The following is a 26865-nucleotide window of genomic DNA, read 5'->3' as shown; positions in this document are numbered from 1 at the left end:
GTCTAAGAAACCTAAAGTTACTTATTTATAACTTTCTGTCAGTCCAGGAAGATAGCAAAACCTATCAAATCTTTGAAGAAACAGTAAGATTCCCTAAATGAGATCCTGCATTTTCTCTTCCAGACAAAACCCTGGATCAGGAAACGTTTATCATGTCTCCTACAAAAATTTATGCCGAAGGCAAAACTGATACGAACAACAGAGCACCAGGAGTCTTGTGGAGTTAATTTTTATTTTTCCACAAGGCTGCCCCAGAGGTGAACAAACACAGATGTAAATTACGTTCATCCTGTGTCGCTCAAGATACCTTTGTCAAATATCCTTCAACAGCACCAGTTTGGCTTGGACCAGACAGATTTCATTGTTATGTCTGGGGATTCTGCCTGGAGAAAAGAAAGGGAGATGAATGGATGGCTCCCTATTGATTAGTTCACCTCCTTTTTCTTTTGATTTAAAGGTTCACTTTCCGAGCCTTCTGGGGCACATGGTGTCTCCCACAAATCTCTGGGGTGAAGGCCAGCTGACAAGCTACAGAAGGTGTTCCTGGTACAGGTGGAATGGGAAAATCGAACAGGCTAAGATTTCCCCTGCATACATGTTACGTAAATATGTCTAAGGGCAAGGAGGCTGGCTGTCATCACTCCAGCACCTGGAGTCTCCTGCAGTGTCCCTGAGACAAAGATCTTGACTTCCCAGAGATCTGAGTAACAGCATCCATTTACCTGATACATTTCAATTTTAGTTTATTCAATGACAGGGGTAGCTCTTCTTCAAGGAGAAGGAAAAAAAAGAAAACACTCAGATGCTTTATAGACTGGCCACAAATCAGTAACATCATCATTCCCTCACATCACTTCCATCAGCAATGTTTTAGTAATATGGTTCTCATAAAGCTTCTCATAAAGGCCTGTAGAAATCAGTGACACGAACACTAATGATCAAGGTCTACGTGTCTGGGATTACAATTTTACCTGCAGGGATGCAGTTTAGGGGATGGAAAAAGAATCCGGATGAAAATAATCAAAATCTACCCACAGAAAGACACATCTGCCAGCACATTATATAAGGGGGCAATACATTTTCAATCTGTCATAAAATTACATCATATAATATGTAGCATACAAGTTGCAGAGAATGCTTTAATTTCCTTAAGGCAGATAATATGGAGAGGATCTTCTAACATCTGCAGTAAAACTTCACATGCCTCTTTGCTCCATTAAAATATTAGTCATAAAGCTAAATGATATAGAACATAATTTTTTACAAAAAATTCTGAGATCAAGGTAGAGCTACTTATGAAAATAACCTGTATATTCAGAGAAAACCAGGATGTCGCATTAATGTAAGTGAAAACATTATCTAGGGGCTCAGTTGGTTAAGCATCCGACTTCAGCTCAGGTCACGATCTCACGGTTCGTGAGTTCAAGGCCCACGTCGGGCTCTGTGCTGACAGCTCAGAGCCTGGAGCCTGCTTCGGGTTCTGTGTCTCCCTCTCTCTCTGCCCCTCCCCCCGCCCATGCTCTGTCTCTCTGTCAAAAGTAAATAAACATTAAAAAAAACTAAAAAATAAAATCAACATTAAATTAAAAAACATTATCTAAAAGTTTTCTCTTCTACTACAATTTTCACAGAGAGAGAAATAGCTCTATTTCTGCACTTACTTGCCACTAATGTTTTTCAAGCACGATAGGAAGAGCAAGAAAATACCATAATAGAATTTTGGTTACATTTTCCCCTATCATCTGCTTTAGTGATACTAATTACACCATAATAAATAAAAATAAATAATCTAACATGACTTGCAAAACATTGCTTTATGCACCGAGTACATTACTAAGATATAAAAATTAACAAATGTACTTTTTAACCACTGAAAGACATTTTATCATTCACTTTATTTGAGCCAGTCAGTTGGGCTCCTAATAGTCTCATCTGAAAATATACCCAGTTGATGAGAAGATCCAGGAACTATTTTCTCTTCATTATCTGTTATTGAGGAGTTCAAAATTCTGCTAAATACAGTGGCACTCTTTCACGGGGAGACCTTCAGCTATTGGTGGGGAAATATGACTCATGTTTGATGCAACATCTCAAAGTAATCACACGTGCATTGATTTCTTGCCCAACACGTGACCTTCAGAACAGGTTTATGAGATTCACAGTGATATTCTCTTTAATTACAAACTTTGTGAATGTGGCAGCTGAGGGTCGGTGTCTGTCCTCCTCAAAGTCCTGGCCACGGAGTCCCCATGTACCTCGGGTATCTTCTCTACCACACCACATGGATTCTATGACTACAGACAACGAACACTTTAAGAAATTCATACACACCATGGTGGAGATGGGGAAACACGTGGTCCTGGAAATGGGAAGTGAAATACGGTGTTGTGACCCCCACCCCATGGTGGGTTGAGTCGTGCACCCTCAAGACCTGTGTCCACCCAGAACCCCACAACGTGACCTTGACTGGAAATAAGGTCTTTCAAAGGTGTGATTACATCATAAGATGGGGTGGGCCCTAAATCCAACACTTGGCATCTTTAAAGAAGAGGAGAGGAAGCCACGTGAAGACAGAGGCAGAGATTGGGAGTTGTGTCTACAAGCCAAGCCCCGTTGACTGCTGGCAACCACCAGAAGCCAGGAGAGAAGCCTGGAACATATTTCTCTTGGACTCTGCCAAAGGAGCCAACCCTGCTGACCCTTGATTTTGGATTCTGGCCTCTGGAACAGTGGGGATCAATTTCTGCTGTGTCAGGCCACCTGGCGTGTAGGACTTTGTTAAGGAAACCCCAGGAGACTCATGCAAAGCTGTTCAACCCTTGATGAACCTCTGAACTTCACCAAGGCTTACTTACCTCGAAAACTGACACAGCAATGTTTATACACGAGGTTGTGGTGATAATGTCTCAGGAGCACGTTATCATCAGAAAATGCTATGCAAGCATCAGACATCACTATTGATTAGGGAAGGGAGAGATCAATGACATCTGGATTAGGCTAAGAACTTGCTCCTAAGACGGATAAGGTTTGGAAAGATAGGAAAGGGGCATCTCAGGTGAAGAAAACCGCATGAGCAAAAAGAGAGGTGGAGAAAGGTAGGGCTCACTTTCAAATGAATCAAATGTGGTAAAGAAATTCCACCTTTTCTAGCTTCTGATGGCCCTGAAGTTCCCGGCCCTGTGCTGGCAACTCTCCATTCCCTGCCTCCACATCTACATGGCCTCCTTTTCTCTGTCAAGTCTCTCTGCCTCATAAGCATACTTGTCCTTGGACTTAGAGTTCCCCCAGATAATCCAGGTTAATTTCCTCACCTCAAGATCCTGTATTTCATTACATAAGCAAAGATTTTTTTTTTTCCAAATAAGATTCCATTCACAGATCCTAGGGATGAGCACATGGCCATATCTTTTGGGGGCTGCTGTTCAGCCCACTACAATATTTAAGGAAGAGAAGGAGGCTGAAACGCAGACACATCATCTCAGGCAAGAACAGTATCACCAACTTGATTTGTATAAACCAGGCCACTCACATAATAGGACACTTATCTGGGATCCAAAGACAATCACTTTGTCATACAATAAATTATCACAATAAACAACTTTCAGACAGAGGCCTTATGAGCAGACAACAAAGGTCAGATAGGCAGGTATCATACATTTTATAACTATTACTTTGACCTGTATTTTCATTAATTTAATTTTTATTACTTCAGATTGCTTTAGTATCTCCTAATCTATTCACTTTTCTTACATTAAAATTTAGGACCTTCAAAATACTATTTCCCATTAGAGTTAGTTCAGAATCACCTTAATGGAAATTCAAATTTCCTGAGAGCCAATGCCTTCTTCCAAATCATAATTCTTCTTTCTTTCAAGATTCTTAATTTTAAAAGCCAATAAAATTAGACACACTTCTGGATTTAATGCTTATCCATCATTTAAATCACCAGTGGAAATTCAAGAGCAATTCCTAAAACAGCTAATCCATATATGATTTAAAATTTGCTAAAACAAATAACAACAAAAAACCCCTCTGCCTTCTTTAATTCAGATTCATGCTCCTTAATGAGACCCTGTTAATATTTCATGTGCAACCTCTTCCCATTTACTTTAAAATATTTCTGTAATGGAGATTGGAAAATACACCAGGCTCCTATGAGTAATGAAAAATTCAAATGTGTTTAGGAAAGATCTTCAGCTATAATTCAAATAGTGTTTCTTAAACATTTCTAAAAGGACCTATGAGCCTCTGCTCCAGACAAGATTCAGAAGCATGGCAGCATCTTGTACTTAAAAGTAGAACAGTCAGATGGGTGAGTCCACCCTGGGGGGCTAGATGTCAATATCATTACCAGCCTTAATGATCATCCTTCTCGTGAGGGGCAAGTTTCCACTAACAAAACCAGGTAAACCAGTCATGGAAGGGCAGGTGGTGATGGGAGAGATGCTCTAGCCCACCCATCTGGCCGGAGAAGAGGCCGCCAAGAAATTCAAGACCCCAGAACCACTGAGCTCCTCCTTGGGGTCAGCTTGATCACCAAAGGGCTGCTTAGGAACGCCCATACTACCGTCCAAAACAGACCTTGCATACGGTCTCTAAACCAATGAGCTCTTCGCGACGTCTCTTGATTTATAAAATGTGGAATATGCTGCTTTTCTTGAAAATGCAATAGCTCAAAATTAAGTATATGTAGCTACATCTGATGATTAGAATGGCATATGGCTTGACATATTGCCACAAATTACATATAATCTATACTGCAACATGTGAACAAGTCCTTAGGGAGTCCTTGGGCTAAGACTCATTAGGAGATCTCAGTGAAATGAGAGATTTTTATAAAACCACAAAATTGACTCCAATTGTGGAAAATCCTGCTTAAAACATAAAGGCACTTTTACAGAAAAATGCATGATTCCACGGGGTTCGGCCCTGTGGCGGCTAATCGATTGATTTGCTCTGCTTTGCTTTATTGCTATCAGAGCTCAATGAAATAACTGTACTTACTCAAACTATTCATTGTTTGTTTCCCCAATTTTTAAAACACAATTGAAACTGAAATTCTATTAAGAGCTTGTAGAATAATATTTAGAGGCAAACATAAAATAATTAACAAAATATTATTCCAAAGCTTGGTCTTGTTCAGTCTAATGCAGTTGGCGTTTATCAAACAATCTAATACATCTCCAAGATTCTATACATACAGACTTAGGAGGCTGGTCAGGTATAGACTGACTTAAGATAGGTTCCATGACACTTGGAAGAAAACAGGAAAATAATTTTCCAAAATCACTAGTTATATCTTATTGTAGCATTTCATTTAAAGCTTATGAATTCAATAAATGCTAGATATGAAGAAAATATATATTAGAGAATTCAAATACGGGACTAGAAGATTGCTACTGTTCTAAAAAAAAAAAAAATTAGGGCCGCCTGGGTGGCTCAGTCGGTTGAGTATCCGACATTTGATTTCGGCCCAGGTCATGATCCCAGTGTTGTGGGGATCAAGCCCTGAGTCAAGCTCCACACCAAGCAAGGATCCTGCTTGGGATTTTCTCTCTCCACCTGCCCCTTCCCTGCTTGTGCCTGTGTGCATGCATACACGCACTCTTTCTCTCTCCAAAAAAATAAAATAAAATAAATTTTAAAGGCTAACTCTCTCAAATATAAAAGATAGTGAATAAGTTAATAACACTCTGGGAATATGTGTGTGTGTGTGTGTGTGTGTGTGTAAAATCTCGGTTCATCACACCTTGCCATGCTGCTACAACGTCCCCCCAGGGTGCTCCTGGCCCACCTGGCCTGTTCAGGTGTATTTCTTGTTGACCCCATTCCCCCTCCTTTTCTCTCGGTCTTCAGGATTCTCTTTCCTACTACGTTTCTTCTTTTCCATACTCTTCTTGAGTGAAATTTTCAAGATACACATTTCCAAAACTATGCCTAGGTTTCTAAAAACAGCCAACCCCTTTTATTTTATTTGTGGCATCCTATTGACATTGCTATTAAAAACTTCAAATTCGAAACATCTGCCCTGAATAGCTTTCCTTCCAGGCTGCCCCTCGATTCCCCAGGGTTTCCTCTCGTGGTCGGCACTAGAACTGTCCGTGCATCAGTGGGGGGAGAGACCTCTGTCACTTCAAGCGATGGCTCCTCTCCTGCTTTGGACATCTTGTCAGCCAGCATCCCGCTGTCCCCTAGAGAACACCACCTGTGTGTGCCTCTGCTATCATCTGATGCGGTCCTTGCTTGAGCGTTTCCATAGCCCCCTTCCTTTCCCCCAAAATCTGTCACATATCGTGTTCTCTGTTGTCCTTTCTTCATCCCCCACGCTGTCTGAAAGTATCTGGGGAGTTAACACTGCCAAGAGGACGGAGTCCTGAGAAGTACATGCATGTTTTTTCATGATTTGGCTAAAAGCGGCCAATCTCTACAGACTTAACTGCACTTCTTACACCATTTCCCAAATGCAGCGTGTGTGGACATGGCAGAATGGCCCCCGGCACTCTCGGGAATAGCTTCCTTCTTGTACTGCACACATTAGAAGGCGGGAAAAGTCCCAGACTTCTTTGCAGCTAGTGTCTGATTGCTCGTTAGCCTCCCCCGGCCTGGCACAGCACGGTTCCAACAGACTCAGAAAGTAGACGCGCTGGGGCTCATGCTCCCTCTCTGTTGTGCCCGATGAGCATACCACGGAGCGTGGAGATCTCCAGGCCCGGTCCCTGGGTCACCGGATTCTTCCACGTTCAAGTGCCAGAGGACGGGCACTTGACTGGTGTCAGCGGTAGCAGGAACTGAGAGTCAGTTCCCATAGCAGCAGGTTCTCAGTTTGGCTGGAAGCTTCCTGATCGAAGACGAGGCCACGGCCATGCTGGAAGGCCCGTCCTGTGCCGGGGTTTTGAGTCATTCCTCAAGGTCCCACTGAGAGTCTCATGGCAACTGTTTTGCTACACCACATGATTTTCCACTTGAGTGCTACAGTGGGTTCTGCCCCTCTGCCACCGAATCCTAGGGGACGCACCTGTCATCCTCCTTCGAAAGTCTGTGTCTCCACTGCACTCCTCCTTCCTGTTATCCTTACTGAACTGTAACGCATCCCCGAAGGCCTGGGTCACATTTTCCCCCCTCTGGGAAATATTTCTGCACTTTCTTTGGGAGCCAAATGATTACTTCCTCCTCCAGGGTAATGCAGAACGTTGTTACTGTTACCAGGGTTGTTATAAGCAAATTCTATCATAATTATTGGTTACTTTACCTTCTCCTTATTTATGGAGACTAAGATGTTTGGGGGCAAGGAATATGGTTTATTCGTCTTTGGTTCTCTAATACTCTGGGTTTGGCACATAGTAGCATCTCAGTGAAAACACTGGCTGAAATGATCCGAAATACACTGTGGTTACTGAAATAGTAACCACAGATGGGGGCTGGATCAGAGGTAAGGGGAAGTAGATTTAAGTTTCAAAAGGTGGCTACAATGTGACCTTATGAAGAAGACAAGGAGGATAGTTCAAGCTTGTGCAGAAGGAGTGTAAGCCGGGAGGCACGCGGAGGAAACAGTGAGTGGATTGGAGAAAGTCAACTGAACAGAGGTTTTGCACAGGGGGGTTGTGACGGATAAGCCATGGCTCAAATGACTGGCATCAGCTCAGAGGAGCCTGGGATATTAGCCCAGCCTAAGCGGGGAGGTTTTTCTAGACAGGTAGGAGGAGGTCCTTGAAGGTGTTTAAGAGAGAAGAGCGTGAGGGCATCTTTCTTTACTCAGGGTGATGTGTGCTTTAAGAAAAATAATACAATGCTAAAAACTATATTGAAGATAAGTCAACTCAGAAAACCAATATTTGTTTGGATAATGAAAGGATCCCACAGTTCAGAGCAGACCTCTCTGTATTGAATCCAAGGCCCTTGTGCTCACATTATGTTACAATCTGGGGAACATTACGGAAGGATCTGACTGCCTGCTTTATCACCCACATTCTGAAGACGCAACGTCCTCATCAGGTTAAAATAAAATAGCTTAGAAGAGTAAAACTGTGTGGGTTGTTCACCCAACTTTCATTCCTTGAAATAATAAACTCTAAAATATCTAAAACTTTAAAGCTTGTCCTCAAGACGTTTGGTCCATTACCGCATGTGATAACATCGTGCCTCCACTCGACTTACCCTTCCCGCATAGTGCGTGACTCTGAACGCTGCACCCCGATCTTTGAGCGCAACGTTACCATTCCCATCCTTCATGGGGGAATAGACTGCATTTGTGTTTGAAGATTCTAGGAGACTTTGTAGCTTCTTGGGAAGATTTGGTTCCATCGACCACATCATTTGACTTTCTTCATCCAACAAAGAGAGAAATCCAGATGGCTTCTGGAAATCAAGAAGAGATAGTTATGTTTTGTCTTTTACTCAATTTTATGATTTTGTTATTGTTCACGTACGCTCGTTTGGAGTTTCATTATGTTCACATAAACTTTTAATACACACTTGTGTTTGCTCACTATTGTAACCCTGACGCCTAACAAAACTCTTGATGTAATGTAGGCCCTAAACAGTATTGATTGATTAATAATTGATTGATACTGAATAAATAAATTAAAAAGTGTGTTATAATGTCCTTAAAACACTGAAGTTATTAAAAAGTATTTCTCATCTCAATAAGAAACATAAAATTACTAACTAAAGGAGAGGTATTTTTTCTTGACCTATACCCCATATCCACCACTTCATATTTATGGTGGGTCAGGTAACTTATCCAGAAACAGAACCTACAATCATGTTGAGTCATAAAAATTGTAGAAAACTCCTATTCAGCAGGAACTAGAAGTGACTATAATATTAAGACCTAGAAAAAGTAAATATGGAAGCTGTACCTCGTAAAATTCAAATTAGAAGTCTGATAGCTTGTAGCTGTCAAACAAGGAAACTAAAGTCATGCCCAAGCAACCACTTAAAATTAATCTCACGTGAAGGAAAAGGCTGCTTGAAAGAACTTCTGAAGCCCTAACAGTTTGTTCCCTGCACAACAGAACACCGTTGTGCCCACATGGTTTACACATCAGGTGAAGAACTTTTACCCTGGGCTGTGCTGTTTATCTTTTCTTTCCTAGGAGAGTTTTCTGTTCACATGTCAAATCAACCTTTAAAAACAAGGCAATTTATATTGTTTATTTACCTTATTCTGTCATATATTTTAATTCTTCACATCAACTCACTATGCTCTTGGAAACGTGAATACCATAAAAATAATTCTTCCCAGGAAGTGAAGGGATCAATACTGACCCCTCTAGCGATTCAGTTTGCATTTTTACCTGAGGTCACCAAACCGTAGCATCACAGGCCTTTCGTGATGCTATTGATTTGGCCAACAGAAAGCCATTTTTTTGTAGCTGGAATAGTTTAGTTGTCCTAAGCCTCTTGGAGTTGCCTGTTCATGGTAAAGGAAATGTAAAAACTATATATAGATATCTGAGGGCTGCAAAAGTTGAGATCCTTCCAAGGCCACCTAGAGAAGAAAGTTTGGAAGTGGCAGCCATAAGGAGGCTTGGTGGGGGCTCACACACCAGGGGGAACCCTTCAGGAACCCTTTGGCAACTAAAGCACCATCTCTGGAACAAGCAGATAGATAGCTTCCCTGGGAAAGGAGGAGAGAAAGAACTAATTGAGAAAGAGGCCTGGGAAGAAACTAGGAAGGCGAACTCCCTGGGTCACTAACACGTTGAGAGACTTGTTACCAACAGAAAAATGTATTTGATGAGGAGATTTGGAGAAGGAAGTCCACTGTGTAGTACATGACAAGATTCTCAGAGAGCCAGCGACCCCAGCAAGAGCCCCGAGATGACAAAAATACACAGGTACACAAAGTGGATGGATAGACACCCTAAAAGAAAAGTCAACGTGGAGTTGGCAGAGGACTGGTCCTGCCCGGGATATACTAAGAAGATCAGAGATTCTCCATTTCAATTTATTTGCTGAAGAGTAAGATGTTGATATGTAAGATCAGAAGCTGCTTCTTTACCTATGCTTCTGAGCATCACGCCATGATTCCCCTCCACGTGCTGTTACACTCCCCTCCTTGTTCCCCACCCCCAGCCCCCGTCACGAGTCCACACGGACACACAGTGGGAGTGTAAATGGACTAGTTAAGGATGTTGCAAGTGCATGCATATTTCAGGGCCAGTGACAGACCTTCTCTGTGGAGGCTAGAATTTAAAGCTTTAATGGGTGTTTCAGCAACTCAGAGTCAAGGCCCCAAGGGAAGTGATCAATTCCCAAAGGGCCAGACCACTCTATTTCAAAAGCAAGATGATATTTTCCAAGGATCAGATGATTGGATACCAAGACAATTTGTATTGTCGCCAGAAATTTCAAAATGTGTATGTGTTATGTTTTCTGAACGTTTAATATAAAACCATGAAAGAATGGTGGTAAACAGACTTACAGACTTGGAAACTTGCTCGAGTGTCTAAAGAAGAAAATAGAACATGGAGAAAAAGTCCTAAAAACGACCCTCAATTCCTTCAGCAGTGAGGGTTCAGGAGAGACTGAACTGTTCTCCTGAAGGATATGCCATTTTGCCTCAACAACAGAAGGTGTCGAGCACGGACAGTGTGGTAAAATGCACCTGACTTGTGGAGCGTTGGGTAAGAATCTGGATCTACCCCCACACTTCCTGGGTACAAGACAAATACATGTTTGTTGAAATAGGAATATGGTCTGTGCAAATATTTCAGATATTTGTGAGCAGTAGAGGATTATGGGTACTAAGAAAGAAACAATAAGCTTCCTTGGTATTATTGTAGGGTTTGCTTGTCTGCCACACAGACACCCAAGTTTCACCCTATACTTGCTATGTCTTTTCATTTTTATGGGCATCAAAGAGAAGTAGCAGTCAGAAATGTCCCTTCTCATTTCCCCCTCATACTGATGAGGGTCCTCCTATTGAAATAATCACTCCAAGGTGAAATCTCAAGGATGGTCGTCAAAGAGACAGAATTAATGTCATTCTGCTGACCACTGGTTAGCAGTCAAGGATGCAGAAGCGAGAAAGAGGGTGGCGGGTACCTGCAGCTTCCCATACCTGGTTCACTACATGTTACTGTCACTTTGAGGACATTCTTTAACCTTACATACAGAAGTTATGTACTTTATGTGTCACGATGAGGGAGGGCTTTCTGGAAGAAGAGGGCTTCTTCTATAATTAAAAAAAAATGTTGACAGGTTGGTAATAGAAACGAGAATATTTTACATATTAGACAGATGTATAAATTTGTAAGTCTCCGTTTATACAAATAAAGAGTAGAAAATCACATTCTGTGCTCTCCAATAGCTGAATGCTGTCAGTTTTCAACAAAGTTTGAGTGTCTTAGAGATATTATTTATAGATGTATATAATATCTTCTTATATTAGTAGGTAGGATATGGTAGATTTGTGTTAGGCAAAGATCCACACCTGCGTAGATCCTGAGGTTAGGTGGATATATATTTTTTCTTCCAATGTTTTTCCATATTTTAATTTAGAATCTTTGAAGATAAGCTGAAAAGATTCTATTGAATTTGTTTCATGATCTCGTTAGCCTTAGTATTGTTTTATAAAATACTAATTTTGCACATTGGGCATTTGTAACTGTGCCACAGGAGAGTTTTGGTGACATAACCAAGGCTGAATATCTTCATAACAATACAATCTGGTATTTCCAGTCCTTTCAATGAATTGAGAATCCTTCAAATGCCTCTTCAGAAAAAGCTAACTTGTGCTCCTCATTTGACTGAAAAATCATAAATACAATGAAGCCTCATATACAAAGAGATCTCAAAAATAAGGCCCACTGAAAGAAAATTCTTTGTCTCTAGCATATTTGAATCCTGTAAAGTATCTAATTATATTATGTGAATACCTGGAAAAAAAAATCCAAAACTCCAGTCTGGTTACCAGGAGAATAAGCTGTTTCCATGGCAACTCCCTCTTGTACACATTCTGTTTGCTCGTGTAGAAAAAGCACTTCATTGATATAGTGGTGCATCTTCTCATTGGTCATGTTGACACAAAGCTATTGTGGGGAAGAAGAAAACAATTCACAAGATAAGTACGGCCATGCAGATCCACTCCTTCTGTGACCATTTCAGATCGGTGGCATATTGACTCACGAACGTTCCACACCAATCAGTCTATTGCAATAAAGCATTATGGTACGGCTTGAGAAGCCAAAGCAGAAAGTTTCACTTCATATTGTTGACTTCATACGGTCTGATCATTCCATTTTGAATACATTAAAAACCACAAGAAGTCCGCGTCAGACTCTGGGCTGATGGCTCAGAGCCTGGAGCCTGTTTCCGATTCTGTGTCTCCCTCTCTCTCTGCCCCTCCCCCGTTCATGCTCTGTCTCTCTCTGTCCCAAATAAATAAATAAACGTTGAAAAAAAAAAAAGGGGCGCCTGGGTGGCGCAGTCGGTTAAGCGTCCAACTTCAGCCAGGTCACGATCTCGCGGTCCGTGAGTTCGAGCCCCGCGTCAGGCTCTGGGCTGATGGCTCAGAGCCTGGAGCCTGTTTCCGATTCTGTGTCTCCCTCTCTCTCTGCCCCTCTCCCGTTCATGCTCTGTCTCTCTCTGTCCCAAATAAATAAATAAACGTTGGAAAAAAAAAAAAAAACAAGAAGTGTAATGTACAACACTAACTAACAAGTTGGGGGGCTATATTTGAGTATTTTTTAAAAAATCCAATTGCCTCTAGTCAACAACTGAGGATAAAAGTTGGATTTACATGAAAGCCCAGAGAGGGGAGCAACATCTCCTGCCTCCTCACTTCTGTTCCGTACCCACGATGGGCAAGAGAACGTGAGTCTCCTTCAGAAAGAAGAACTTCTCTACGCATTGCTGCCGAAACTATTTTCTTTATCAGAAAGTTTTTTATACTCCTCCAACTGTCAATTCTTCTGTCCATCGAGAAACAAATATGTTACTTCTTAATCTGAAAAATTATCTTAAGTACTAAAAAGACACAAAATACCCCAAATCTTACAAAAATGAAGGCTTACTTCCTCTCTAGGCTATCCTGTCACTTCTCTGCTTTCTTTTATAACAAGAAAGCCTCCAAAGAGTTGTCTTTCCTTATTATCTCAAATTCTTCTCCAGCACCCCCCCCCCCCCACTGTTGAAGCTACTCCGATAAACTTTTGCCCCCAGCGTTCCACCAGAACACCACCAGAACCACGTGAGCATTCCAAAATCCAATGTTCAATTCTTGGTGTTCATTTTCCTTGACCTCCCAGTGATATCTCACAGGGATTCCTCTGCCTCTGCTCTCTTCCAGGACACTACAGGCTCGTGGCCTCCTGCCCCTTGGGCCACTGCTTCTCTAATTCCTTTTCTACCTCTACCTGGAGTGGCCTAGGGCTCAGTCTTCTCTGTCTACACCCACATCCTTCATGAGCTCATTTAGTCTCGCAGACCATGTGCATGCGAGCAATTATATTACATCAGATAAAATCCAGAAATCACTAGAACTATTGAGAATTAAGTCATTGAAAATAATGACAGATGAACAATTTACATAAATCAAAGTAACTGGGAAAAAAAGCTTTTAAAAGAAAATCAGGGGTGCCTGGGTGGCTCAGTCGGCTGAGCATCCAACTTTGGTTCAGGTCATGGTTTTGTGATTCATGAGTTTGAGTCCCATATCAGGCTCTGTGCTGACCGCTCAGAGCCTGGAGCCTGCTTCAGATTCTGTGTCTCCCTCTCTCTCTCTCTGCCCTCCCCTGCTCTCTCTCTCTCTCTCTCTCAAAAATAAGTAAACATTAAAAAATTTTAAAAGTTAAAAAATAAAAGAAAATCAGATCTCATCTTCAAAGGAAATAATATCTAGGATTATATTTAATATGAATGTGCTATAGTTATATAGTGAAAATGTCAAAGATTTTGTAGGCCATAGAGACTGAAATAGTCACTGGAGAAAAGAAAGACCACCCTACGTCCCTCTTTCCACATATCCACATTCTTCTGCAAGTCTGGTATCATCATGACACCTGCTAAGTGGGAACTCCTCCTAAACATTCCTGTCTCTCTACTGGGAGCTCATGGCTTCTCTCCTAGACATATAAGAACAACCCTTATGTTTCAGCTTCCTTCTTATCAGCAGGCCAAGCCTCCTCTGCAAATGACCAACACCAAGAATTCTTTAATTCTCCATATGGGTGTCTACACATGCAGATAAAGGTGTGGGTATTCATGAATTAAGAATAACCTGAGAATAGGGGTGCCTGGGTGGCTCAGTTGGTTGAGCATCCAACTCTTGATTTCGGCTCAGGTCATGATCACATGGCCATGAGATCAAGTCCCGAGTTGAGCGCCATACTGAGAATGGAGCCTGCTTAAGATTCTCTCTCTCCCTCTCTCTCTACCCCTCCTTGACTCATGCTCTCTTGCTTTCTCTCTCTCTCTCTCTCTCTCTCTCTCTCTCTCTCTCTCAAACAAAAAGAAGAAGAAGAAGAAGAACAACAACAACAACAACATGAACATAGAAAAGAAAAAGCCGTTTTCTCACAAATCCAGCTATTGGGGAGGCTGGGAGTTTAAGGGATTCTATGGACATGGAATCTCAGAGGAAGAGGTTTCAGGGAAGAAACAAACCAATCAGTACAGGGCATTGGTCAGAACACACAGTTTGTCCTGAGACCAATGGTTTGCTGCCGGGTTCCATTCCTTACTTCTTACCAAGACCAGAATTTCGCAAGTAGACACAACTCAAATGTCTTTAGGGACAGTGACATGGTGACAGGACTGAAGGCATGGGGCTAGGCTGACCCAAGTGTGTTTGGAGAGCTGAAAATGGGGAGGCTCAGACCTAATCCAGTCCAATTACTTCAATGATGAATGTACATCGATGTTTTGTTAGAAATGTACCAGGTGGAGAATAATCGACACAGAATTATACCAAAAAAAATGTTTGACTAATAATAATTACATTAACAATAAGATCTAAATGCCATGCATTGACACTCGGAGAATAACAAAAGCAATTCCTATTAACTCTGGGCCAGAAAGGGGCGCCTGGGTGGCGCAGTCGGTTAAGCGTCCGACTTCAGCCAGGTCACGATCTCGCGGTCCGTGAGTTCGAGCCCCGCGTCGGGCTCTGGGCTGATGGCTCAGAGCCTGGAGCCTGTTTCCGATTCTGTGTCTCCCTCTCTCTCTGCCCCTCCCCCGTTCATGCTCTGTCTCTCTCTGTCCCAAAAATAAATAAACGTTGAAAAAAAAAATTAAAAAAAAAACAAAAAAACAAAAAAAACTCTGGGCCAGAAAACGATGGTCCCGGACTACTGCCCTCATTTCCAGTCGCTGTTCTTGCAGCTCTGACTTCACAGTAAAAACAAAAAATCGTTTTTATAAACTTGGCCATCAAATGAGTGTCTTCAGACTGAAAAAGCTTTCCTATTGCATTCTACTACAAAACAAGATGTAGGTTAAAAGGAAAATAACCAGCCGCATCGCTGCTGTGTTGAAATTACTTTGAAACCTAAAGAACTGAGACCATTTGTTTAAACTCAGCCTTGACCTTTGCATCGTCTTCTTTCTCCCGCTACCCCAGCCGTGGTCTCTGGGATTTCCTGAGTTTTCTCCCTTCTATCTGATTTGGCCAGTAGTTGCTAGGACTTCTTCTCTCTGTGCCTTGACAACTAGAGTCCCTGAGATACACGCGAGGTTGGAAGTTCTTTGTAAAGTACAAGTATCTTAGATAAAGCCTCACTGTCACCCATCAATTCTCTTAATGTATATAAAAAAAATTACAACCACAGTCGCTTGGGGTGACAACATACCGCATAAGACATCTCACGTTACATGTTTGGACATAGACCTATCAGGTTAGCACATTATCGTTGGCAAAGGGAGAGATGGAACTCATTATTTAAAGGCCGAATGAAAAATATTTCCTTCCTTGGTGCTGACACAGCCTAGCACACCCTTCCGCTTGCTGTCCTCCATCAAACCTGCCACCAGCCGACCAAGATCTGTGCCTTTCTTACCCTCCAGTATATGAATCTCCAGAAGTGATTCTGGAAACACAAACCCTTCTCTAACATTGCATAGCATCTGTCCACAGTAGGGGCCCCACTAGGAAAGTCATACATTTATTTGTCTCTCTCATTTTACCATAAAAAAGAAACCGAAATCTCTGAAAATTGTTGTTAGAGAAGAAAAATGAAGAAAGAAAAAACCGTTCTAAAAACGATTTCACTTTGTTTAAAAAAATAAGATTTTGAGATGTTCCCCAATCTAATAATGTGTTATACTCCTGTAACACTGAAGTAATTTTGTTACTAAAGACGAATAAATGCTGTAAAAGGTTATTAAAATTTGAAATAGTTGCAGTAAGTGAACAGAAAATAAATGACTCCATTATGGAATGAGAGCGTTGGAAAATATTCTCTTTAATTATATGATATACACAATTGTAATGTTTCAAACATTTTGATATCAAAACAGACATTAAATCATTTAAGAAAACAGAAATAGGTTCTGTATCTCAGCAGTCTGATCTTATGCCAAAGAAGTGGTTTAAAAGTGGGGAGTGTGCCTCGATGCAATATATTTTAGGAAACAGATTGCTCAGGAAACAAATATTGAGGCCATCAAAAATAAGATGATGTCTGTTACCGTGTGAAGTGGTAAAAAGAAGTCTGATAGAGGATATCAAAGTATAACATCAGTGGCTGATTCTCTCTTGTGCAAGAAATACCCAAATTATACGACGTTTACCTTTCCCCTCATTTCGAGACCCTCTAATTGAAAATACTTGGATGTGGATGTCTCAAACACACGGAAGAGAATTCTCTTATCATTTTGTGATCATGATGGACGGCAGGTCTGTGGTTGCAAAAATTACTTTGGATGACAATCTGACTAAATCCTCATTGCCCCTGACTGTCTCATGGCTGATCATCTCTCTATATACCTGGCTGTTGTCACTGATGTAAGCTTTTTTATAATACAAACAGATATTTCATTTGCTACTATTTAACTAATATTTTATTGAACTGAGTATTGGCTTCACCGAATCGGTCCGCTGTTCGGGTCAAAATGGTGATACCAAGTGGGAATGTGGTCGAAGCCACGGTAAAATTGGAAAGAGCTGGAGGGGGTCCAAGTACAAGTTTTTATTCCTTTTTTTTTTTTATTTTTTATTTTTTTTTGCCCCAAGGAAGGCCTGAAGCAACCTGCCAAACTTCAGCTAACAGAAAAAGGATTTGGCCAGTGCTTCTGGATACAACTCAATTTCTCAGTCTCCTGGTCAAGACAACTCATAAAACATACAGCTTCTGTACCCAGCTTCAGCATTCAGAAGCTGCAGTACCAGATGGGGTTTTGTGACATGGGGCGATCCGAACAATAAATCTGAACCTTTTATTGTACATCATGTTCTTTGTATTTGCAGGGGGGGTGGGGGGAGAAGTAATTTATGAAAATCCCATAGGGAAAATTCCAGCTCGGTGTGGAAAACTGAGTAGGCTGGGGAGTGATTTTTGACTTGTAGTCTTTACTACAGTGGCGCTTTCTGAACTGGAATATATTTGTATTTCGAACAGAGGAGAGCAGTCCTCAGCGGTAAAGTGTATCACTGGGAGCGCGCACGGTCCAAAGCAGAACGGTTTTCAAACTCACTTTCAAGTAATGCGGACATGATAGTTTTTTACCAAGACAGTTTGCCTGTCCCTATTCTATATTGTTTAAAGCCCTCACTGGTTGAGCCAAAGCTAAAATATAAAAGAATTGCTGTAGCATGAACTTCCAAACTGCCAGCAAACATAGCTAAGGGCGCTGATATGAATATACCAGCCTGTGTCAGATACCCAGCTGAAACCTGAAAAAAATGCATCCTCCCCACCAACGGTGGCCCCAAATTCCTGGCCAGAACCTGCTTATTCCGGATTTATTGTCACTAAACTGTCTTTGTTGTCTGTACGTATGTGGGTACGTATTAAACACAGTGAGAGAAATAGACAGTGAAAGATTTTTATAGGCAAAGTAGTTTACGTGTTGGTCTGCATCAATAATTGAGAATACGATCGTTTTCAATGCAAAGCAATCATTTTTACTTTTTGACTTCATCCATCAGAATCGTAATTGGGTCCCTTTAAATTTCCGGGTATTCCTTAGAGTAGCCTGCATGCGAGTGCAGGTGAGTATTCATAGATGAAAATGAGCAATTATTAAGTACTGCTTAATTAGCACATACCCTTCTCTGATTAAAATACAGCCTTTGTACATTAAGTGCCGTTGCTAACTGGTTTAATAATAAAAATTATGCACCCCTTGAAAACACTCTTTGGTAACAGAACATTATTGCTTATCCAGATGGCCTATCATTTGTATTAATGACAAACTTAATTTCTTGAGTAAATTTTCACCAACTGTTCTCCCTTTATTTTCATTACTCAGTGAAATATCTCTGAAGCAAAAATATAATAGAGCATGACATTTACATCACAGAATTAAAGTAGGAGGTTAATTAAAGCCGACTCCAGTTGAAGGCACAGCCCCAGGCGTTAGATGCAAGTCACATCCCTAACTGCACGCTGGAAATGACCGGGAGCTTTCACAAAATGCTGATGTCTGGGCCTGACCCCGAACCAATGAAGTCAGAGTGAGGCTTGATACATTTTAAAAGCCTTCCAGGTGATTTTTTTAATGCTTATTTATTTTTGAAGGAGAGACAGACAGAGTGTGAGTGGAGGAGGGGCAGAGAGAGAGGGAGACACAGAATCCAAAGCAGGCTCCAGGCTCCAAGCTGTCAGCACAGAGCCCGATGCAGGGCTCGAACCTAACCGCGAGATCATGACCTGAGCTGAAGTCAGATGTTTAATTGACAGTTGGACACCTAACTGACTGAGCCACCCAGGCGCCCCAAGTGATTTTAATATGCAGACCTGCCTGGTGAACACACTGAAATAGAAGAGGGCACGGAGCATACACTATCTATTAACTGGTTTGTTCATCAATTAGCATAGATACGGATATATAATACACTTACGGAATGCAGTTAGATTGTGCAGGAACGATGTTAGATTTCAGATATTCTGCATTTTCTGTATGTGCTTAGCGGAACACTAATCGAAGGAAATGTCAATTTATATTATCTAAAAAATGCTAAATCAGAACCCTGTTGGAGAAACCTTGAGTTAAGCTAAGTTAATGGGCTTCTCTGCAGGACTTCTCAGGGCCTTTCCTGTCCCGGGTATACCATGAATCTCTACCTTCCTTTTTGGAAGAATGCCTTGGGGCTTTCCAGATTGCTATATGTTCTTTCCCCAATAAATCAATCGTTTCTGATGTTGACACATTATCTGTAAAACAGCAGGTGCAGGGGTTGGTGAGGGAATAGCATGTCTCTGTTTCAGCTTTTAAATTCTGTAATTTATTTTGCCTTTTTGAATGTCGTGCAGGGGCCTTTCTTCTCTCTGTCCTTGTCTGGGAAGGCCTGTTTCCTTTCTCTCAACCCCATCTGTCTCAACCTGATAGACAACAGTGGCTTGGCCAACACTGATGTCACGTAAATCCAGGAGCATGAAACACCGTGTAGACGCGGTGTGCTGGGCCCCTTCCCCCAGGAGCCTCAGGTGGCAAGCAGGAGCTGGGCACCCCCCCACACCAGGCACCCGCTGCTGCCGTGCAATCTTCCCTGGAATTGCCTGGCTTTCGCCTTTCCCGTCGCCCCGGCCGTCCGCCCCTCTCTGGTGGATTACTCTTTCCTAAACCAAACCTCCTTGCCTCCTCCACTGCCCTCTGAGATTTCAAAGTCAAACTCTGCAGTCTAGGTTTTAAGCAAATGGAGATGGAAGTTACTTCTAGGCACAAAAATATAGTTTTTATACAGGCGAAAAACACGTTCTCTCCCAACATTTATTTTAGTGACTCTCTCACTTAGAACAATACAGCTCTAATATATATATAATATATATATACATATATATATTATATATATATTATATATATGTAAAAATATATATACATATAATTAAATATTTTAATGGGCCTAATTCATACCTGTGTTCTCCTTTAATAGGAATAATTACCACTTGGGGATTTGAGCGAAGGACTGAAGGGGTTCAGCCAATAATAAACCTATTGGCTACACTGACTGCCATATTCTACATAATAATCTTCTAACATCACAACTGGAAAATACAAGTGAAAGGAAAAAAATATTTTTAGATATTTTGTTTGATACCTTGTCCATAAAATATACCCTTCTGTTTCCACACAAGCCATGCCCAGGTGTTGGAAACATAACTTCTGGTAAAAATTCTCATATTTTAAACCTTCGGGCACTGCACTTTTCATGTTTTCAACAAAACGCGTGTGTGTGTGTGTGTGTGTGTGTGTGTGTGTGTGTGAGTGTGTGTGTGTTTGGCAACAAATCTCAGCTTAATCAATATGCCTTCCCTTTTCAGAGCACCTGGGTGATTCAGTCAGTTAAGTTTCCAACTCTTGGCTTCGGCTCAGGTCATGATCTCCTGGTTCATGAGCTTGAAGCCCCACATTGGGCTCTGTCCTGACAGTGCGGAGCCTGCTTGGGATTCTCTCTGTCTCTCTCTCTCTCTTTTTCTCTCTTTCTCTTTTTCTCTCTGAGGGCTCTTTCCCATAAGGCTGCCTCAGGAGTTAGAGATCACACAGGAGAAGCGGCTGACACAGTGGGGGCTCGAGAACTTGTAGTCATTATTGATTATTAGCAAGAAAGTAAATGAATCTACATTCCTGGCTAGCACATCTGGACGTTATATCTAAACAGCCACTATTGTAAATTGAAGCATTTTCTTGGTTAGTCATCACTAAAAAAAACCCCTCAATTCACTCTTGTCTGGAGGGACCTGATGTATATTTCCAAACCCATTCATTCTTCTCACTACGTCCTGTAACATTTCCTCTTGATCACGCTGGGATTCTCCAATAAAGAAGACGTGCCTGCATTCTCTAAATTACGTACGCATAGTAAAAGGATGGGGAGAAACACTCCACGATGGGAAAAAATGATGGCAAATAAAATTTATTGAAAGTTTCTTGTTCGGGTTCATTCCCCAGCACCTCCACCAAAAAAGCCAACCAAACAAAAACAAAAACAAAAACAGAAAAACAAGTTCTTTTTCTACATTTAATAGAGTAAATAATGTTTTGTCCTAAGAGAAATACAAACAAATATACTCCTCAGCAGGCAGCAGCTTCGAAAAGGTACACTAATACCACACAGTTAAGTCTAGATTCAAAGAATCTTTGGACCTGAAAACAGCACAGATCATGACTCCTGAATCCACAGTCTCATGCTAGGACCTTCTTTTTTTTTCAATTCTTTTAATGTTTTATTTATTCTTGAGAGAAAGAGAGACAGAACATGAGTGAGGGAGGGGCACAGCGAGAGAGGGACACGGAATCCGAAGCAGGCTCCAGGCTCTGAGCTGTCAGCACAGAGCCCAAGGTGGGGCTCGAACTCACGAGCCGTGAGATCATGACCTGAGCCGCAAGTCGGACGCTCAACCGACTGAGCCACCAGGCAGCTCCTCATGCTGTGACCTTCTATGAGTTACTTAAATTATCTGAGCTTGCTTCCCTTAATGCTAACATGGCGACAGTATCTAAGGGATAGGTTTGGAGGGGAAAAGGTCATTAAATGTACTACACTTCACACAATTAAAATTGCTTTTCCCTGCCTCATTTTGTTTCCTCAGAATAACTTTTCTAAAAGTGTTACCTGAAGAAGACTTACTTTTTAAGCTTTATTTTCTGTTTATTTATTTATTTTAAGCAGGCTCCACGTCCACAGTGGGGCTTGAACTCTGAAATCAAGAGTCACATGCTCCACTCGCTGAGCCAGCTGGGCGCCCCCACCCCCGCCAACGACTTCTAACCGTACTGTTTTTTAAAAGTAGGACCCAATATTATTGCAGGAAGTACATTAAAATAACATCTCGTTATTTAATTGCTCTTTGCTTCTCTATAGAAACTGAGTGGCCCGCCCTACACTAGCATTCTGCTATGTAAGGAAACTAAACTTTCTTAAATTGTGTTGTATCAGTAGCTTGGTGAGTTGTTGAAATGACTTCGGAAAACCCAACATCCTAGAGCAGAAAATGGTTTAAGATAGAGTTGGATATTTAACGTATGCATGATTTTGGAATCTAAATGTGATGCAATGTAACGATAGAATATTTTTTGTTTTTATAGATCCATTGGGTGGTAAGCGGATCAATACTGAAGCCTAATAGCTATCAGGACATTCGACAGGATGAGGATTACACAGGTACTATCAGACTTGGAGCTAACATAGCAACGTGTTGCTCACGAAGGCTTCCCAGTCTTTCTCCCCTGGTGTCTGATTAGAATTGGCCCTTCTTGGGGTGCCTCGGTGGCTCGGTTGGTTAAGCATCTGACTTCGGCTCAGGTCATGATCTCGCGGCTCGTGGGTTCGAGCCCCGCGTCGGGCTCTGTGCTGACGGCTCGGAGCCTGGAGCTTGTTCCGATTCTGTGTCTCCCTCTCTCTCTGCCCCGCCCTGCTCTCTCTCTCTCTCGCTCTCTCTCTCTCTCTCTCTCTCTCTCAAAAATAAATAAAACATAAAACAAAATTAAAAAATAAAGGATTGGCCCTTCTTCTATTTGCATCCTGTTGACCACACATGGCACCTGCATCTGGAACAGGACCTAGAACTTCATTCACATGCCAGCACTGCTGAATGAATGAACTGTAAACTTCATGCACATAAGCCAGAAAAAATTCCCTGCAGGTAATGCTAATACTCTGTCACAGAGCAGAAACTGTAACACCCACAGGTATCCCTTTTGTAAAATGGGATACTCCATGTGAAAGGTGATGATTTTATCTTAGTATCATTTCCAGAACAGCGATTCCACAACTAAGGATTTTATGGAATTCTTTTTTTTTTTTTTTTGAGTTCGATGTTGCCAAACTATGTAATCTCATTTCATAAAATTTTAGAAGTCAAGGTATCTGGCATTTTCCAAAGTCTTTAAACACTTAGCCCAAGCCGGATTGAATTATTGTTCATCCAGTAAATCTCACCTTTTAGAAAAGAGTTTGTAACCCGGGAAACGTTTCAGATCTTTGACAACCCTTCCGAAATCAGCTTAGATGGAGCCTGACGTAAAGATAGGTCATATATCATAATTTTATCTTCTGCCACAGAAGCTTTAAGTTTCACAAATGTATTCTCTCTTCAAATTCTCTATGTTTGTACAGTAGGTTGTTGCTATGCAATTTTACTAGACTCCATAGCTGTAAGTGTTTCATTATATATAGTTGCATGTTATGAGTGTAGTGGGAAATTTAGGAAAATTATTGAACATTAAATCATTAGTTTCCACAACTTTGTTCTTTGTGCCTCTGGTAAAGATTTATAGCATGTAGAGCTTTGCAATACCATTTGTTAGGTGTGGAAATATTCTAGTATTTATGGAAATAATATTTATATAATCTCAAAATATTCTCATTTCTTAGAATAGTATGTTATGGACAGTTTTAAACATAGTCAACAGCAACCAACATAATGAACCCCCATCTGCCATCAATAAGCCTGAAGAATTATCAACAATGACCAACTCATGACCAATTCTGCTTTACATTTTTCTATTACCCTCAAAACTAGACCCATTTAAAGTAATTCTTAGGGTGTCTGGGTGGCTCAGTAGGTTAGGCATCTGACTTCGGCTCAGGTCATGATCTCATAGTTCATGAGTTTGAGCCCTGTGTTGAGCTCTGTGCTGACAGCTCAGAGCCTGGAGCCTGTTTTGGATTCCATGTCTGCCTCTCTCACTGCTCCTTCCCAAATCATGCTCGCTCACTCTCTCTCTCTCTCTCTCTCTCTCTCAAAAATAAACATTAAAAAAAAGAAAAAATACTAAAGTAACTTTCAGACACCATGTCATTTAATTGGCAAGTATTTTAGTATAATTCTCTAAGATATAAGAACTTAAAAACACGTCCACAGTACCTTTATCACACACAATTTTTATCAATAATAACTCCTTCATTTCATCAGCTATCCAGATTTTAAATTATATTAGTTAAGTGGCAATTTTTAGACTTCGTTAAACAAATAAGGATCCACGCCATGTCCACATATTTAACTGCTTTCTATGTCTCTTACATCTCTTTGAATCTGCAGACTACCCTTGCATTTTTATATGTTGAAGAAATCAGGCCATTTGCTCCACGCAGTTTCCCACACACTGGATCTTGCAGAGCGTATCCCCATGGTTTGCTTCATCATGTTCCTCGGTCCCCCGTCCCTGTTAATTAGCGGTTGGCTCGGGAAACTTCATTACATTAAGGTTTTCTCTCTCCCTTCCCCTCCCCCCTCCTTCCCCATCTTTCCTTCTTGGCAAGAACACTCGACGGGCATCTTGCCTATGTCTCTTTCTGCAGCGTTAGCAGATACTCCCTGCCTTGATTCATTACTTCCCAGGAGTTGCAGGAAGGGGCTGCTCTAATTCTGCCATCTGTCTTTCCAGTTATTTGTAGCGGGACCGCTCTCGCCTCCACGAGTCGGGCGGCCTAGGCAGGACCGGCATCTCGAGACACCAAGCCCTTCTGGCTGAGTGTCCAGCAAGTCTCGCTACCTGCTTACGTGTAATCGTGTGACTTTAGGAGCCCTCTACCCACTCCCTCGCCTAGGCGACCTGCTTCATTTCAACACACTTTGTCTTCCTTTCCATCATGCTCTGGCAAGCTACTTTTAAAGCACCTAAGCGTTATTGGTTTTGTGTGTTCGTGTTGCCCCCTGGCTTCTCTGTCAAGTTCTCTCATTGTTGGTGGCGAGGTTCTCGTTCGCTCTTCTCCCTTTTCCAAACACACAATTGCATCTGGAAGGAGCAATGTCTTTGCCTCTCTCTTCCACTTTCCACAGTCAGGAAGGGGACTGCTTTCTCCTCTCCAACATCACTGGCACTGTGATGTGCAAGGGACAGCCTTGTCTGGCTCACTACCTTTCTGTTTATTGAGCATTCCACACTTGGGATTGACTGACTGCGTGATGTCGGAGAGTCGCCTGGAGGGGCTTCTTCCCCGGTGTGTGAGGAGATATTTTTACAGAGCGAGAGAGGAATTTCACATGATAAAGGAGAGGAGGGTTTATAAAATTCAGGATTACATAACAGAGAGTGAGCTGGCAATACTGTAATTATTTAAATAATGAGGGTGGTAGATTCAGATCCTCCTGAATTATACTTCGGGACTCCAATTATTTACACGACCTCCTTCTCCTGATGCATCAAACTACTGCCGAGTTTCTATACATATTATGCCGTATGTATATAATTTTATATATATAGTACATATATAATACATAAATATATAAATGGATAACCATGCAGAGTATAGAATTTTATATATATATACACATAGAATTATATATATATATACATATATATATAAAAATACATATGTTCTATTTTTTACTCTATATATGGTCTTTATTATAATATATAAAATAGTTCTAGTAGAAACGATTCATTAAAAGTCAAAGAAAACAGGATTAGCATTTCCTATTTACTGAAATAAATTCATATCTAAGGAACCACAAAGGCCCATCTTTTAGAGCTGCTTGGGGACACTGAGGTTGGAGATGCTGAGGTTTTGAAATGCTTTTTAGTATCTGCTCCGATTGTCCCTGTTCTAAACATTTGTCAGGCTGCTTATGGAGGAACAATTGACATACATACATTTATTCCTGAGTAAGAAAACCGCTAGGAGATCCACTCTGAAGATGTCTTCTTTTGAATTTATTCTTAAGATTTCAATTGAAAACATATTTACTAAGTCTCTGTTATATACAAAACGCTGTACCAGACACAATTTCAATGCCGCAGGAGTTGACATTCTAGCAAATAGCTGATAGATGGGTCAAAAAGCTCAAAAGAGAATAAAATACATAGTTATAAAGGCACTAATATTCTTCCGGGTTTGATTCTGAACACAATATTGATTTGTTAAACATTTTGTTGAAAGTTTGCAATGGAATATAAAATGAAGAAGTTCACGTTGTCTTAGCAACTCAAGAATCTAGAATGTAGCATTCAAACCAAAGCTTTTAATATAAGTTCACATTCAGATTTAGAAATCTGCTAAATCCACTATGAGAAGAGATTTGAAATCATCACAAAGAAAATAATTTTATTCTTCTGAATGGCTCCCAGTTGCAATTGTATACCACAGCCCAACAAACCTAGGAAAAAGGTACATTTTTCTAAAGAAAAAAATATTTTTTTTCCCTAACTTAAATCTAAGAATTGGTTTTGAGATTTTACCCAGCCGTGCCTCAAACTACCTCTTGGTATTTAATAGAGACTCATTCTTTAGATCTGAAAACATGCCGTGTCTTGCGATAGGAAAATATCAGGCTACGAATACGTTCTAAAATATGTAATTAAAATAGCTACCAGAAAGAAAACATAAGGAAGGGGTACATATACTTGTAGTAAAACAAATAAGTTTTAATAAGGAAACAACTTAAATACTTTGTACATCTCGGTCATCAGCACAGACTGGATGGATAACTATGTGGGGTGTAGAGAAGGGAGTTGGGAGTGTGGCCCCACAGAGACTGTGAGAGGACACCACCCCACCTGTGGTTTCTGCATGTTGCTTACCAGGAGGTGGAGAAACCAGGGAGTGTCATTAAGGGACGTGGCAGCTTGCATGTTTTCTAAGGCAAAAATGTCGAGAATCAATACCACCTCCAGACTGCGGTCAACTACTCGTGTTGAGAGATGCATCCCAGTCATGGCCTGCGGACCCACGATCTTACCAGTCAGTCCTTCAACTGCCCTGTTCCCCTGTGCATCGCTAGTCTCCTTACAGTGAGTGACGAATAAATAAAACCACAG

The 26865-nt window shown here is 41.2% G+C and overlaps 1 protein-coding gene across 1 annotated transcript in view; it reads right to left on the bottom strand.

The window, feature by feature from the left end:
- MYO16 (myosin XVI) overlaps positions 1-26865 on the bottom strand; it is a 609750-nt gene that overhangs the window by 162053 nt on the left and 420832 nt on the right. Inside the window, 2 exon segments of the mRNA XM_043582911.1 lie at positions 8155-8355; positions 11883-12035. Coding sequence (XP_043438846.1) covers positions 8155-8355; positions 11883-12035 — 354 coding nt within the window.

Source organism: Prionailurus bengalensis, chromosome A1 (assembly GCF_016509475.1).
Source record: "Prionailurus bengalensis isolate Pbe53 chromosome A1, Fcat_Pben_1.1_paternal_pri, whole genome shotgun sequence".
NCBI lineage: Eukaryota > Metazoa > Chordata > Mammalia > Carnivora > Felidae > Prionailurus > Prionailurus bengalensis.
Note: the sequence above shows the minus strand (reverse complement) of the source record. Positions and strands in the feature narration are given on the sequence as shown.